Source organism: Mobula hypostoma, chromosome 1 (assembly GCF_963921235.1).
Source record: "Mobula hypostoma chromosome 1, sMobHyp1.1, whole genome shotgun sequence".
Taxonomy (NCBI): domain Eukaryota; kingdom Metazoa; phylum Chordata; class Chondrichthyes; order Myliobatiformes; family Myliobatidae; genus Mobula; species Mobula hypostoma.
The window spans coordinates 230,258,123-230,275,575 of NC_086097.1; the positions used below are offsets into that span (position 1 = coordinate 230,258,123).

Below are 17,453 nucleotides of genomic sequence, written 5' to 3' on the forward strand. Positions count from 1 at the left end.
ATTAATCTACTAACCCGTACTTCTTTGGAGCGTGGGAGGAAACTGGAGCACCCAGAGGAAACTCACATGGTCACGGGGAGAACATACAAACTCCTTATAGACAGCAGCAGGCATTGAATCTGGCTTGCTGGCATTGTAAAATATTGGCGCGAATTGCTACACTACCATGCTGCCTTTAAAGTGGATCAGAATTGTTAAAAGTTACATTCAAGGTATATTGCCCTTTAAACAAAAAAAGAGGAGATAAATGCCACTGTTGCTGATGATCACGATGTTTAATCTGGATTTCCATTATAGAAAGATACTAGCTGTCTCAGTGAAGTTACCAGATGTTGTGGTGCATATCAGAAAGCTGTTCAAAAATGATATGTGCTCACCTGATATGACAATGGATAAATTTAAAAATTCTGTTTGTTGATGTAGAATGCACATATTGGATGCAGTGGGAGTATCACAGACCTCAGAGAACTGTGTTCATTGAAATTAAGTGGGCTCTGTGACCTGGAATTTTTGTTTATAGGCACATTCATGCCTGGCACCTTCCAGAATGGATCCGCAGTGTCCGGCATCCCAGAGTGGATCTGCAAGGTCCATTGTAAGTGATGACAACATGTTGGCTGTGTAGTGCATCAACTGAAGAATTTGGACAGACAGCAAAAATAAAGTAAAAAGCCAAGTTTTATTTTCAACATTTTACATTGAGGAAAGTAAAAGTGGGACATAACTGTGGATTAACCTGGAAGTTGAGATAACACGTAAAACATAAAAAATCATAAAATAACTTTAAAAATCATGAAGTTTTGGAATAACTATTTAGGTTCCATGTACAAAATTATTTTTTTGGGAGGGTCTAGGGAGAGATTTTGCAGCAGTAATTGTTTTAGACCAAGGTTAAAATTTCAGCTACACCTCATTCAACAAGACATGACACTCGAACAGTAAGAATAGTGCAGTAATAGTTGTTTTGTGTCACATCACTGAGTGTGCTGATTGCCTCTATGAAAACCTCACCAGTGCACCCCATGCAGAAGCAGACTACTTGCATGTTTAAACGGCGCGTGTGGTTACCAGAAGTGACAAATAATTTCAAGGAACAATGAAATCTGGTGTGAAGAACCGTTTTTGGCAAGCGGTGGGTTTTCGGACCGGTTGTGTGCCCCAGTGCTTCGCTATCTCTTGAAATGGCCTGGAAGACGTGCTCCCTTGGGGAGTGGCCCTGCGGACAACCCGATTCCTCGCTGACTGAAGTGTCATGGGAGACCAAAATATCGAGACAGCAAGTGGTGTGTTTGCTAATCGCTGGTGGCTGTCGGAAGGAGGTCCCTGTACTCGAGCGATTTCCACCCCCACCCCACCCCGCTCTCTCTTTTGATGGAAGGTGAGAGCCTGTCAGTTTGAGTTGGTGGGCTTGGAGAAGCAACGTGGAAGAGGGGGAGGGAGAGAGAGAGAGAAAACGAACAAACTTGTCTGAGATACCAAAGTGATGGCTTATGGGCTGCAGTTTTTGATGGACTCTGGATCAAGGTCTCTTTGGGGGCTTTGCTGTTGCTTGCATGGTGGGAGGATGGGGAGGGGAAGGGTTGGTGCTTTTGTTGGCACAAGTGTGGGGGGGGAGGGAGGTAGACACTTCTGCTGCTTTTGCAAAGGAGTAGGGGAGGCTTCAGGGCTGTGACGTTTTATCATTCATTTTATGAGGATTCTTATTTCAGTGGATGTCTGAAGAGTAAGAATTTCAGGTTGTATACATCCTCTGATATTAAATTGAGCCTTTGAAACCTTTGAAGCTTGGCCCTTATTATAACCACAAAATCCAAGCCAATTAAAATATTAAAACCCAATTTTTAAAAATCCTACAGGCTGGAGGTTTTGAACAGAATAAGATAGTCGAGTCCTTATGCCTTTTACCACTTTTATTTCACCATGAAGAAACATACATTCAACATTTATTACATTGCAGCAGAAAATCTGGTTTAAATTTTGTACCCTAGAGTGAGCTGTGTGGTCTTCCGTAAATTATAAATGCTTTATGATTTGAAAGCTTTCAATGGGGTTTGCTATTACTTTATGTTTAAGTTAAGGCTTTGCTCTGAATATGAAGTCTATGCAAAGTGTTTGTAAAGAATCAATGCCATCATAGTTAAAATGAGAGGTCATAAACGGAGAGAATCCTTCTAGAACAGACACATTCACTAGCATTAGACAACTGAGCAAATTGACTCAGCTTGAAAAAGAACACTGGAGTCTCTTCCAAGGGATGTTGGAAACTATGATCAGTAGAGATCTCCCTACTGGCCTTTTGATTCTAATGTAAAAGAATATGCTTATCTAACAAAACCAAAATCAATCAAATATATATTTATATATATATATTTCTTTAAAAAAATCTGTTAGGTGACATCAAATTATGCTGACAAAGCACAATACGCAGCAAAACAATTTGTTCTAAACTGTTTAAGGTTCTTCATGTTTTCACAGGCATTACCATTGTATATCAAGATTTCCAGTTACAAGCTTCAAGTTGCTTAGTATGATAATAGATATGGGCTTACACTGTCATTGGCACATCTACTGTAAGGTATGACATAATCCCTTGATATAATTAACAACGTTTCACCAACTTTGGGGTGAAAGTTGCTTGTTTATAAATGATACCAGGTACAATTAAAATGAATTACTGCCACATCATTTACCTTATTACCTTGGTCAACTATATTTTTATTAAATTGTCAAAGGCAGGATCTCCTCTCTGTTTCTTTTAAAATATGCATCTCCCAATGTACCTTTTGCTGCTTCATCGTGCTGATAAAAGATAACTTAAGTGGTGTGAACGCCTTACTCTATGGGTATGAAAATGTGTTCTTCTTAATTTGTTTTGTGATAAGGATTTATTCTAGTCATGCAATATTCAACTGTCGCTTGGATAGGATGGAATGAAGGTTTTTTTGGCAATGTTCTTATTTAGTGAGAGGGTCCTCATACAACGTGCTCCAGTACGCTTGATGTGAAAGGTCATTAGTGGATGGATTCGTGACAAATGAAGTCATGTGTATGACTCCATTAAGATTCCAAAATCATTCCTAATGATGGGTATGCATGACTTCCTTTTGTGAAGATGTGGTCACTCCTGAGAAAGGAAAATAAAACAAGTACATTAATTAGTCCGTTTAATATTTCACCTTTTCAAACAATTATCAAAATATGAGCTTCACAATATTTGTTTGAAATGTTTATAAATTACATTATTACAAGATAGATTGCAAATTCCCTTTTGTGTTTGTAACTTCAGATGATAGAAAATAGCCCGATGACAATACTCAAAGTCAGCGTGCGGCTGACGCATCTCATTCTAGAAACAGCAGATGCACAATCTGAAGAAGTCCATAACCACAAATTGCAGCATTCAATTGTTAGGCAGCCACAGAACTCAAACAACAAAAATAAAAATTAGTCTGGAGGAGAAAAAAGCAAAAGCTTGCAATTGAAATTTTAAAAAGACATAAAAGTTAGTTATTTATGCAATGATAGAGAAGGCATCCGTTTGTCTTGCGAGACCATGGATCTGTGCCTGGAAAGTCTTCACTGTCCAGGGCGCAGGCCTGGGCATCGCAATGATAATATTTTACATATAAGGATATAATCCAACATGTGATATTATGGGGTGGTGAACAGGACATTAAATCTTGACATGGCTTTAGTAATGTCTGTTTCACATTATCTGGCCAGTTTTTTCTCTCCAGATAGTGCAATATTTATTGGCTATAATTTGCCAGTACAACAAATTTAGTTATAAATATTACTTGTCAGACAATTATGCATCTGATCCTTCAAATTACCTGGAGAATTTAACAGAATCTACCACAGCAAGATCAGTGACAAATCCAGAAGGACCACAATCAAAGGCAGGTTACCAGAGCAGAGTCATTATTTGAGTGCTCAAATAATTAAACTGCACAAAATCAGGTCCACAGCATTCTAAAGGGGGAGGGTGAGCAGCCAGTGACACCAATGACATGGGTAGGAAAGTGATGAGGTTGTGAAGAGAGATTTTCGGGAGCTAGGTAGAAAGCTGAAAAACAGGACCTCAGGGTAGTAATCTCTGGATTGCCGCCAGTGCCACATGCCAGTGGAGTTAAGAACAGGATGATTTGGCAGATGAATGCATGGCTGAGGAATTGGTACAAAGGGTAGGGGTTCAGATTTATGGATCATAGGGATCTCCTCTAGGGAAGGTATGACCTGTACAAAAGGGACAGGTTACCAATATCCCTGCAGGATGGTTTGCTAGATCTGTCTGGGAGGGTTTGAGCTCATTTGGCAGGGGGATGGGAACCACAGGGATAGCGCTGAAGATGAACTAGTTAGTTCACAAACAGAGGCAGTGTGTAGTGAGACTGCTAGTAAGGAGAGGCTGAGGATAGGGACAAATTGCGGTCAACAGGATGTGTTGCGATGTAAAAAGGGGACAGAATCGAAAGGTGGACTGAAGGTGTTATTTGAGTGCACAAAGTATACGGAATAAGGTAGATAAATTTGTAACACAGTTACAGATTGGCATGTATGATGTTGTGGGCATCACGGAGTTGTGGCTGAAAGATCATAGCTGGGAGCTTAACGTCCAAGGACACACATTGTATCAAAAGGACAGGCAGGTAAGCAGAATGGTTAGTGTGGTTCTGTTGATTAAAAAAAAATGAAATCAAAACATTAGAAAGCAGCGACATTGGGCTAGAAGGTGTTGAATCATTGTGAGTAGAGCTAAGGAACTGCAAGAGTGAAAAGTTCCTGATGGGAGTTATAAACAAACCCCCAAACAGTAGTAAAGATGTTGTCTACAAATTACCAAGGGAGATAGAAAATGCATGTCAAAGGGCAATGCTACAACAGTCAAGGGGGATTTCAATATGCAAGGAGATTGGGGAAAATCAGGTTGGTGCTGGATCCCAAGAGGGGGAATATCTAGAATGCCTATGTGAGTGCTTTTTAGAGCAGCTCATGGATGAGCTCACAAGGGGTCAGGTATTCTGGATTGGGAGTTGTGCAATGAACCGTAATGGTTAAGCGAGCTTAAGGTAAAGGAACCCTGAGGAAGTGATCATCGTATGGTGGAACTCACCCTGCAGTCTGAAAAGGAAACGCTAAAGTTAGATATATCAGTATTACTGCGGAGGAAAAGGAATTACAGAGGCATGAGAGAGGAGTTGGCTAAAATTGATTGGAAAAGAACACTAGCAGGGATGACGGCAGAGCATAAGGAGGTGGAGCTTAGGAGGATGATGGCGCCCAGTGGCGACTTCTTTGCTTGCATCCTTGGAAACAGCTACTTCTATCTTTGATATCTCATTTTTTCCCTTTCAAGGTTCTTTTGAAGACCCTGACCTGGGGTTACACATTGACTAAAGTTCTTTGCAGGAACAGGACCCGCTCTTGGGGCCTCACGACCGGCCACTTTTCAATATGCCAAGGATGTGGCCTGGAAGACTAGTGCACCTTCAGGGTGCCGGATTTTCGTGGCTCTGGAGTCGGGCTGATTCAATGCTGGTGCCGCCGCCTGATGTGTTGTGGGAGATGAAAGATCGTAAGGAACAAGCTGGCTGCCGGCTGTATGCCCAGAGACCCGAGTTCTTTGGGCACAGAGCTTGGAAAAAGCGACACAACAGACTTTTAACACCATAAATTAGCGAGTTGCTTTGTTATGTCTCTCCTCTCGCTGTGAAATGAGGACATCCCTTTTTCCCTTATTAGGGAGAGATAGAGCCGGTGGTATGTCGAATTACCTGGTGAACGAGTAGTCTTTGGGGTACTGCAAGTCTGTGTCTTTATTAATGCTTTGCTACACACTTGAGTGCTCAGTGTGGGGAGGGGGTTGCAGATGTATTTTTGCCAGTGGGAGAGGGGGGATTGTTGCTGCTGCTTATGCTTGGGAGGGGGGAATTAGGGGGACTTTGGAGTTCTAACATTCAACTGTCATTCATTCTTTGGAGCACTTTGTGGATGTTGGTGAAGAAAAAGAATTTCAGGATGTAGATTGTATACCTTTCTCTGACATTAAATGTACCTATTGAAACCTATTGAATTACTGGGAGTAATTCAGTAAGCACAGGTTATATACATCCCAATGAGGAAAAAGTATTCTAAAGGCAAGATAGAAAATTGAGGCTAACGAGAGAAGTCAAAGCTAACATAAAAGCCAAAGAGAGGGCATATAATAGAGCAAAAAAATAGTGGGAAGTTAGAGGATTGGGAAGCTTTTAAAAACCAACAGAAGACCACTAAAAAAGTAATTAAGGAAGAGATGAAACATGAAGGTAAGCTTGCCAATAATATTAAAAAGGATACCAAAAGTTTCCTCAGATGTATAAAAGAAAATTATATATAGATATGTAAAAGAAAGGCGAGAGTAGATATCAGACCGCTGGAAAATGATGCTGGAGAGGTAGTAATAGGGGACAACGAAATGGCGGATGAAGTGAATAAGTATTTTGCATCAGTCTTCACTGTGGAAAACACTAGCAGTATGCTGAAAATTCAAGAGAGTTGGAGGCAGAAGTGCGTGAGGTTGCCATTACTAGGGAGAAACTTCTTGGGAAACTGCAAGATTTTGAAGGTAGATAAGTCACCTGGACCAGATGGCATACATCCCAGGATTCTGAAAGAGGTGGCTGAAGAGATTGTGGAGGCAATAGTAAAGATCTTCCAAGAATCAACTGATTCTGGGATGGTTCTAGAAGACTGGAAAATGACAAATATCACTCCATTCTTTGAGGATGGAAAGAGGCAGAAAAAAAAGGACACTATAGGTCAGTTAGTCTGACCTCAGTGGTTGGGAAGATGTTGGAATTGATTGCTGAGGATGAGGTCTCAGGGTACTTGGAGGCACATGGTAAAATAGGCCATAGTCAGCATGGTTTCCTTAAAGGAAAATCTTGCCTGACAAACATTTGGAATTCTTTGAAGAAATTAGCAGGATAGACAAAGGAATGGATGTTGTGTACTTGGATTTTCAAAAGGCTTTTGACAAGATGCAACACATGAGGCTGCTTAACAAGCTACGAGCCCATGGTATTACAGGAAAGATACAATGTTAAAATGCAACGTTAACATTCATTTTGAGGGACTAGAATATAAAGGCAAGGATGTAATTTTGAGGCTTTATAAAGCACTAGTGAAGCCTCACTTGCAGTATTGTGAGCTGTTTGGCTCCTCATCTAAGAAAGGATGTGCTGACATTGGAGAGGGTTCAAAGGAGGTTCATGAAAATGATTCCGGGATTGAAAGGCTTGTCATATGAAGAGCGTTTGATGACTCTGGGCCTCTAACCCAATGGAACTCAGAAGTATGACGGGTGACCTAATTGAAACCTACTGAATGGTAAAATGCTTCAATAGAGTGGATCTCTCCTATGGTGGGAGAGCCGAAAACCAGAGAACACAGCCTCGGAATAGGTGGGCGTCTTTTAGAACGGGGATGAGGAGGAATTTCTTGAGCCAGAGAGTGGTGGATCTGTGGAATTCATTGCCAGAGATGGCTCTGGAGGCCATGTCATAGTGTATATTTAAGGCAGAGGTTGATAGATTCTTGAAAAGTCAAGGCATGAAGGGATACGGGGAGAAGGCAGGAGATTGAGGCAGAGGGAAAATGGATCAGCCATGTTGAAATGGCGGAGCAGACTCGATGGGCCAAATGGCCTAACTCTTCTCCTATATCTTATGTTCTTATGGAAATTAGAGAAAGCTGGCTGATTGAGTTCTGACATAAAAAGCAGGAATCCTTTCAGACTTTGCTCAACTCATCCAAAAGCTCCTCCTACATTAGCATGAACAAAGCAAACATATTCTTGGTAGAAATTCTTGACATCGGAAAGGTAAACTTTCTACTTTTGGTTTACCACGATTTTCAGCCTCATTCTGTTGCACAAAACTCTGTACTGATTTAACTAAAAGTAACCAACATTAAATTAATTTACCATTCAACAAATCATTATTAATTCTCTAGATTAATATTAACAATTTAAATAACTCTCAAACATTGATTTTGTTATTTTTTTAAAGCTGTATTTTAATTACTGATATTAGGAGTTAAGTACAAACAATGGACAGGGGCTTAAAATGGTTCATGTCCCATCAATAAAATGAAGGATTTGCTTTATTTGCCACATGTACATCAATAAATGGTTATGGGATAAACATGAAACAATTTAGCCAGCACATGCAAAAGCACAGTAGAAAGAGCCACAAACACCAGTGAAATCACTGAGGATGGGAATCACTATTTCTTCAAATAACCAGAAGCAGCCACAGAAATCACTCTCTAACCCATAGTTTCCAACATATGGTGTTTGCAAGTCAATGATCTCCCTTCTGACTTTTCATACCATTGCTAGCAGCACAAATCTTTGAAAAACTATTCTGCTTATTCTGTGAATTACTTGTGATCCTGTATTCTCCCCCATCCTCAAATTGAGGGCAATGTGGCAAGACTGGGGATACAGTAAATTTGTTCATGATGCTAATTTTAACACAGTTGACTACTTTGTGTGATTTTAATCTATCACTCCACTCACACTTGTCTCAGAACATCTCCTGAGTTGGATGGTACCGTGGTTCTGCATTTATGGATTGAACTACTGTGTTTATCGGACCTGGACTTTTTCAGACTTATTATTTTTATACGCTGTATTTTTTGTTGCCCATTCCTTTTCCATTTTGTTGTGTGTGGACAGTTGTGTTTGTGGGTTGATGATCTGTTGGGTTCTGTTAGTTATTTTGTGCGGGGAGGGGTTTCTTGGGGGTCGATATTCCTGTTCCATTTTGTGGGGGGGATTGATCATCAGGATGCCGTTCATTTTTTGTGGCGGGGTGGTGGGTTTGAGACTTTCACGTTCTTTCTTTGTTTCATGACTATCTGGAGAAGGCAAATCTCGAGTTGTCTGTGGATACATGCTTTGATAATAAATGAACCTTTAAAACTTTTTCATTGTCAGTAAATCTTACTCTGCCATTTGTTTAAGTGCCTTTGGTGGTAGATATAGGTTTTTATAATTCAGCCAGTAGTCCTGTCGAAGGTATAAAAGGATGTTACTGACTGGTTTCACTATTACAAAACTGGATAAACATCAAATGATTTAAATTTTCTTGCTTTATTTTTATCTTATTATTTTATTATTATCTCAGAAAGGGTGTGCTGAAACTGGAAAGGGTTCCAAGGAGGTTCACGAAAAGGATTCTGGGATTAAACGGGGAGTATTTGATGGCTCTGGGCCTGTATTCACTGGAATTCAAAGAATGAGGGGTGACCTAATTAAAACCTATTGAATGTGGAAAGCCCTTGACAGAGTGGATGTGAAGAGGATGTTTCCTATGGTAGGAGAGTCTAGAACCAGAACCAGAGGACACAGCCTCAGAATAGAGGGGTGTCCTTTTAGAACAGAGATGAGGAGAAATTTATTTAGCCAGAGAGTGGTAAATCTATGGAATTCGTTGCTACAGGCAACTGTGGAGGCCAGGTCTTTATGTATATTTAAGGCAGAGACTGATAGATTCTTGATTGGTCAAGGCATGAAGGGAAACGGGGAGAAGGCTGACAGGAAAAATGGATCAGCCATGATGAAATGACAGAGCAGACTCGATGGACCAAATGGCGTAATTCTGCTCCTATAACTTATGGTCTTATTAACCATAGAGTTTGCACTTTAACTCCAGAAGTAATGATGTAGATGAGAGAGGGACACTGCAGTTCGGATGCTAATTTAGCACTCGTGTAGATTTGGTCTATTTATTCAATGAACACACTGTGCATTTATCAACATAACATTTTCAATATCTTAAATCAGATCAATTAGATTAATGGTAGAGGTCCATGACATAAAGAAGGTCAGGAACTCCAGAATTAGATAAATATATAGGTGTTATATCCCATTAACCAAATGTGTTAGAAGCATTCCAAAGCCCTTGCCTATGGGTTATAGAGTTAACACCTGCAAACTAAAATCAGAGCTAGGCAGAGAATGCTACAGTACTGCACAGCAGGCGGATGCTGTAGGCTCTTACCTGTGGTCAATCATCTCCGTCTTCCGGTGTGATCTCTGTCTCTTTGTGTACCACTACCTTTTTCACAGACATATCAGGGTGTTGCTCTTTGGCCTCTTTAATCGCCTGAGCCAGGGCCTAACCCAAAGAAAGCCCCCGAGGTGTAAGAACAGTAGGAGGGACATGCATGATCAGAAGCAGGATGGAGAATTATGACCTTTTTTTTTCTCAATTACTTTGCCGATGGAAATAATTAAAAGAAAATCTTAAGTTTTTTTTACAGGAAGGAGCAGTACGTCATACATTTGTATGAATGTATTTATTTTGAATTTGATTTAATCTTTCTTTAGGGTGTATATTTTGTTTCAGTTCAGTACTGTTAAGGGCAGTGGACTATTTAACCAATTGGTTTCACCACCTTCAATGCCGAATATGGCTCACCAAGACAGCCCTGTGTTCTCTGTGGTAGAACTCTGTCCCAGAAGTAACATTCATTCAGCAAGGACGAAGATGCCTTCATTCCCAATTTTCCAAACAACAGTCAAAAGACAGGAAATGAATTATGGAAGTTCTTTCTTTATCCCGTTCAATCTTTTCATCCATACACCCCCATAAAATGACTTACAGCTCCTTTATCTTAAAATGCATTTGACAAATTAAATCTCAGAACATGCAGATTTTAAACTTCTTTTGGTTAGTAGTGTTTCCAAACATGAAATGTATGTTTTAAATATACAAGCTATCTTACATCAACAAATTTTCAATATGCCCACGGTGAACATACCTGATCGTGATCAATGTCAGCATCTCCTGTAATGACAATTCGCTTCTCAATGCGTGTTTCTGAAATTCCTCCTTTCACAATCTTTGAACAGAAAGTTGAACACAGATGGTCACTTCAAGTTTACATAAACTCTCAATTATAATGGCTGACCAAGTATTCTAATAAGAACATAAGAGCAAAAGAAAGAAACATCACCAGTGATTTTATGGGATACATTGAAAGCTGTACTGAGAGGGAAAATTATTTCCATTACTACTCACATGAAAAAAATCAATGCACAAAAATTAGCAGACCTTCAAGGAAAATTAAAACAACTTCAAATTGGAGATAGCAACAAAAGTAATTCAAATCGAAAACAGGAAATTAGGAAATTGCAAAGTGAAATTGATGATATTTATACGTTGGAAACTCAAAGAAATTTTCTTTACCTGAGACAAAAGAATTATGAAGTAGGAGGTAAATCAGCTAGATTATTAGCATATAAGTTACGAAAACAACAAGCAGACAATACAATTCATAAAATAAAGAATCCAAAGACAAAGCTTGTGGAGAGTACAATAGGGAAAATTCAAGAGAGTTTTGAAACGTATTATCGAGAGCTGTACTCCCAACCCCGGGCCCCCAATGAGCCCTATATAGACAGTGTATTGAATTTTTTAGATCTACCTAAACTTACAGATTTACAAAATGAAAGTTTATTAGAACCAGTAACTGTCAAAGAACTGAACGTGGCCATCTCTAGGTTAAAGGCTGGAAAGTCCCCGGGTTCTGATGGGTTTACCTCAGAGTGGTACAAGTCCCTGAAGACACAGTTAGCCCCATTACTACTTAACACCTTTAATTGGATCTTGCAGAGAGGAGAAACTCCACCTTCCTGGAGAGAAGCGATTATTTCAGTTATTCCTAAAGAGGGTAAAGATAAACTAGAATGTGGCAATTATCGGCCAATTAGTGTTCTTAATTTAGATTACAAACTATTTACATCTATATTAGCGCGCAGATTGGAAAAGCTTTTACCTGGCCTAATCCATTTAGACCAGACTGGATTTATTCAACAAAGACAAACACAGGACAACATAAGGAGAACTCTGCACATAATTAGAACAGGTTAATAAGAACGAGACAGAGACAATGGTAGTAGGATTGGACGCTGAGAAAGCTTTTGATTCGGTTAGTTGGGCATTCCTATACAGAATGTTAGGAAGATTCGGCTTTCAAGAAAGGTTTATTAAAGTAATTCAGACTCTGTATGACAGCCCAACAGCCCGAATTAAGATAAATGGGGACCTCTCTGACTCCTTCATTTTAGAGAGAGGCACTAGACAGGGATGCCCAATTTCTCCTCTCCTTTTTGCGCTATATATTGAACCACTTGCCCAACTAATAGGACAGAGCGAAATCATAAAAGGTATCAAGGTGGCAGGGATTGAACAGAAAGTGGCGTTATTCGCAGATGATGTTTTGGTCTATCTGAGTGAACCAGAAAAATCATTTATAGGATTGTTTACACTGTTGGATGACTTTGGGAAAATATCAGGTTATAAAATAAATGTAAAGAAAATGCAGGTTATGTCCCTAAATTATACACCATCCAAAAAATTGCAGGATACATACGATCTTAAGTGGGAAGCTAAATCATTAAAATATTTAGGAATAACCCTGCCGAAGGATCTTTCAACACTGTCACAGGTAAATTATGGGCCATTAATCTCAGAGATAAAAGCAGATATGCATAGATGGAATCTTATCCCCTTTTTAAGTTTAAATTCAAGGATAAATACTATAAAAATGAATATTCTTCCTCGGTTATTATATCTTTTCCGTACTTTACCAGTGGAGGTGGATGATAATCAATTCAGGGAATGGGACAAATGGATTTCCCGCTTCATTTGGCAAGGAAGGAAACCTAGAATTCGATATAATACCTTACAGTTAGGGAAGGAAAGAGGAGGTATGGTTCTTCCTTGCCTGAGAAATTATTTTTATGCCTCACAGATAACCCCTCTGTTATATTGGTGTAATAGGGAATATAAGGCTAGATGGAAGGAAATAGAATTTGGATTAGTTGACAGTTTTCCTCTTCAGGCCTCAATAGCTGACAAAGGATTGATGGCCCAGTTGGAAAAATTTAATAATGCTTGGATAAATCTTACATTAAAAGTATGGCAGAAGGTGGTTAATTCATGTGGAATTAATAACATGCTAAAACTCTTTAGATGGTGTGCATATGATACCGAATTCTTTCCCAACAGAGGAGATAAAAGATTTGAGCTATGGATAAAGAAAGGTCTTACAACCTACCTCTCATTTATAGATAAAGAGTATTACAAAGTTTCCAAATCCTGCAGGACAAACATGGCCTAGAACATAATGACTTTTTTAGGTACCTTCAAATACGAAACTATGTTAACCAGAGTTGTAGATATACAGACCTATCAACAGTAGAATTAGAATTTTTCAAGATTCTGAATTCGGCTTGCAGTTCAATACCTAGTAAATCAGTTTCTCGCCTATATAATGCACACTCCCATGCTAAAAATGTAAATACACTGTATATTAAAGAGAAGTGGGAGAAAGAAGCGGGGTTGGTACTTTCAGAGGAGGCTTGGGGGAAAATCTGCAGCTTTCAATGGTCCTCGACTAATTCTTTGACTTGGAGAGAACATTGTTGGAAAAACATTATAAGATACTTCAAGACCCCATATCAGGAAAAATATAAAGATACAAATGTGATGTGTTGGAGAAGGTGCGGCTCCAAGGAGGCGAATCATTTTCATATTTTCTGGGATTGCCCTAAATTAAGTCTATATTGGGAAGGTATTCATAGAACATTAGTTAAGGTACTTAGGTCCCAGATACCTCTGAACTTTGAGACGCTCTATTTGGGGCATGTATTGTTCCTTGAACAGAAGGAAGATATAAAGTTGCTGCAGGCCCTCTTAGCGGCAAGTAAGAAATCAATCACTAGAAAATGGCTAAATCCAATACCACCTACATTAGAAGATTGGTACGAAATTATCTTGGAAATATTTAAAATGGAAAAGTTGACTTACTCCCTGAGAACTCAAAAAGAAACATTTTATCAAATCTGGAATAAATGGATTGAATATATAACCCCAATGCGAGCAGACTTTAGATGACTCTCCTAATGATTTATATTGCTCTTCTCATCAACACAGTAATATTGCTAACGTAAGCACCCCTAGTCTAAATGTTTGTTGTTTTTTTTTGGAAAATAGAGAATTAACACAAGTAAAAGGAAAGATTTGGGAAAGGGATAAAAAAAAATGAAAAAATTAAGTAAATAAGTACATAGGGATTGGATAATTATGTCTGCGGGCAGGAACAAGCACGAACAAATTGGGATATAAACACCTACAATGGTTGGTATATAGGCTTGTATGCAACATTTTGGACCAGTGGAAATGGTCCAGAAGGGTTGTATGGAAACTATTATTACCATTTTTCTTAACAACTAATTTCATTACTTAGCCTAATAGGTTAGATTTACCACAGTACATAATTATCTATTTAAATGTTTATTTTGCTTTTATATCATCTCAATGTGTACTTAAGAATGTATAAATAATTGTAGTTTTATACATATAAAAAAATGGAAAAGGTTATATGTGTGAAAAAAGTACATGATAATTGTGAACTCCTTATCCAAATAAAAATAAAATTAAAAAAAAAAAGAGCAAAAGAAATGGGAGCAGGAGTAGGTCATCTGGCCTGTCGAGCCTGCTCCACCATTCAATAAGATTATGGCTGATCTGACCATGGACTCATCTCCACCTACCTGCCTTTTCCCCATAACCCTTAATTCCCCTACTATGCAAAAATCTATCCAACATTGTCTTAAATATATTTACTGAGGCAGCCTCCACTGCTTCATTGGGCAGAGAATTCCACAGATTCACCACTCTCTGGGAAAAGCAGTTCCTCCTCATCTCCATCCTAAATCTACTCCCCTGAATCCTGAGGCTATGTCCCCCAGTTCTCGTCTCGCTTACCTGTGGAAACAACTTTCCTGCCTCTATCTAATCTATCCCTTTCATAATTTTATATGTTTAATATCCCTCCCATGGTAGCAATATCCAGACAAACACATGCGCTTACAACGCATGTAAGCTACAATGTTTTGTACAAATTCTTTATCGCTTTTTCAAAGCCAAAAGAATAAGCAGATATCTTATTTGTCACCTGCACCATTCTACTTTGCAAATATCTTTGTATCTGCTTGATTCAGTTTCCCTGCCTCACAATAGAGCAAGTCTTCCCATTTTGGATTTGTCTACTCAGCCAAAATATCCAATCTTCACTTTTTCTGCATTTACACTATTTGTTAATTTGATTTTAGCAAATTTCAAAGTCACTCTTAATATACTGCAGTTTGTATAAAATATAATGAAAGCCTGAGATTCCTCGAAACAAAGCTTCGTTGCCTCATTATTGATATCCCAGCAAATGGAAACAAAACGGTACAAAATGGTTCTTCATATTTTTCCATCCAACTATCTTCTCTTTCTCAAGTATTCCATTATGAAATCTATTTCTGCTAGCATGGACAGAAGATTGGCTGACTGGCAGAAGGCAAGGAGTGGGAATAAAGGGGCACTGTTTTGGTTGGCTCCTGGTGACAGGCATTGTTCCACAGGGGTCAGTGTTGGGTCCTTTACTTTTCGCTTCATAAGTTTATGATCTGGACGATGGAATTGATGGCTTTGTGGCCAAGTTTGTAGATGATACAAAGATAGGTGGAGGGGCAGGTAACCTTGATGACGCAGGGAATCTGCAGCAAGACTAGAACAGAATAGGAGAATGGGCAAAGAAGATAGATTGAATACAGTGTAGCGAAGTGTATGGTCATGCACTTTGAAAGAAGGAATAAAGGGATAGGCTATGTTTTCTAAACAGGAAGAGAATTCAGAATGTGAAGATGCAAAGGGACTTGGGAATGCTAGTGCAGGATTCCCTAAGGTGAACTTGCAGGTTGAGTTGGTAATGACAAATACAATGCTGGCATTTATTTCAAGGGAACAAGTACATAAAGGCAAGGGTGTAATGTTGAGACTTTATAAGGCATTGGTCAGACTGCATGTGGAGTATTGTCAGGAGTTTCTGGGCCCCATGTCTAAGAAAGGATTTGCTAGCACTGGGGAGGGTTCAGAGGATATTTTACAAGAATGATCCTGGGAATGAAAGGGTTGATGCATGTAGAGCATTTGATGGCTCTGGGCTTGTACTTGCTGGAGTTTAAAAAAATGGGGGGAGGGTCTCAATGAAACCCAATGGATATTGAAAGGCCTAGACAGCGTGGACGTGGAGAGGATATTTCCATTAGAGAGAGCCTAGGGCATAACCTCAGAATAGAAGGATTTCTCTTTAGAACAGAGATGAGAAGGGATTTCTTTAGCCAGAGAGTAATGGCTCTGTAGAATTCATTGCCACTGACTGCTATGGAGGCCATCATTGAGTATATTTAAAACAGAGGTTGATAGGTTCTTGATTAATAAGGGTATCAAAGGTTAAGGGGAGAAAGCAGGAGAATGGGATTGAGAGCTAAATAATTCGGCCATGGCAGAGTAGGCTCAATTCAATTCAATTCACTTTATTTTCCTTAAGGAACTTCGTTTGTGCAGTGGTAGGGAAAACATCTTATAACCATATAACAATTACAGCACGGAAACAGGCCATCTCCACCCTTCTCGTCCGTGCCGAACTCTTACTCTCACCTAGTCCCACCAACCTACACTCAGACCATAACCCTCTGTTCCTTTCCTGTCCATATAGCTGTCCAATTTAACTTTAAACAACAACATCGAACATGCCTCAACCACTTCTGCTGGAAGCTCGTTCCACACGGCTGCCACTCTCTGAGTACAGAAGTTCCCCCTCAAGTTACCCCTAAACTTTTGCCCTTTAACTCTCAACTCATGTCCTGTTTGAATCTCCCCCACTCTCAATGGAAAAAGCCTATCCACGTCAACTCTATCTATCCCCCTCATAATTTTAAATACCTCTATCAAGTCCCCCCTCACCCTTATATGCTCCAAAGAATAAAGACCCAACTTGTTCAACCTTTCTCTGTAACTTAGGTGATGAAACCCAGGTAACATTCTAATAAATCTTCTCTGCACTCTCTCTATTTTGTTGACATCTTTCCTATAATTCAGTGACCAGAACCGTGCACAATACTTCAAATCTGGCCTTACCAATGCCTTGTACAATTTCAACATTACATCCCAACTCCTATACTCTGATTTATAAAGGCCAGCATACCAAAAGCTTTCTTCGCCACCCTATCCACATGAGATTCCACCTTCAGGGAACTATGCACCATTATTCCAAGATCCCTCTGTTCTACTGCATTCTTCAATGTCCTACCATTTACCAAGTATGTCCTATTTTGATTAGTCCTACCAAAGTGTAGCACCTCACATTTATCAACATGAAACTCCATCTGCCATCTTTCAGCCCACTCTTCTAACTGGCCTAAATCTCTCTGCAAGCTTTGAAAACCTACTTCATTATCCATAACTCCACCTATCTTAGTATCATCTGCATACTTACTCATCCAATTTACCACCCCATCATCCAGATCATTAATATATATGACAAACAACATTGGACCCAGTACAGAT

At 39.3% G+C, this 17,453-nt stretch overlaps 1 protein-coding gene across 22 annotated transcripts in view; it reads right to left on the bottom strand.

The window, feature by feature from the left end:
• Positions 1–678: 678 nt before the first annotated feature.
• epb41l3a (erythrocyte membrane protein band 4.1-like 3a) overlaps positions 679–17,453 on the bottom strand; it is a 198,091-nt gene continuing 181,316 nt past the window's right edge. For 5 of the 22 annotated variants that reach the window (XM_063065667.1, XM_063065720.1, XM_063065704.1 and 2 more), the window contains 3 exons: positions 10,810–10,890; positions 10,047–10,163; positions 682–3,124 (listed from right to left, as the gene is read on the bottom strand). In XM_063065667.1, the coding sequence (XP_062921737.1) occupies positions 10,053–10,163; positions 10,810–10,890 (192 nt within the window). In that variant the 3' untranslated portion in view covers positions 682–3,124; positions 10,047–10,052. Of the gene's footprint in view, positions 3,125–10,046; positions 10,164–10,809; positions 10,891–17,453 lie in introns of all 22 variants that reach the window. The other 17 variants (XM_063065694.1, XM_063065776.1, XM_063065749.1 and 14 more) reach the window with 9 other exon arrangements.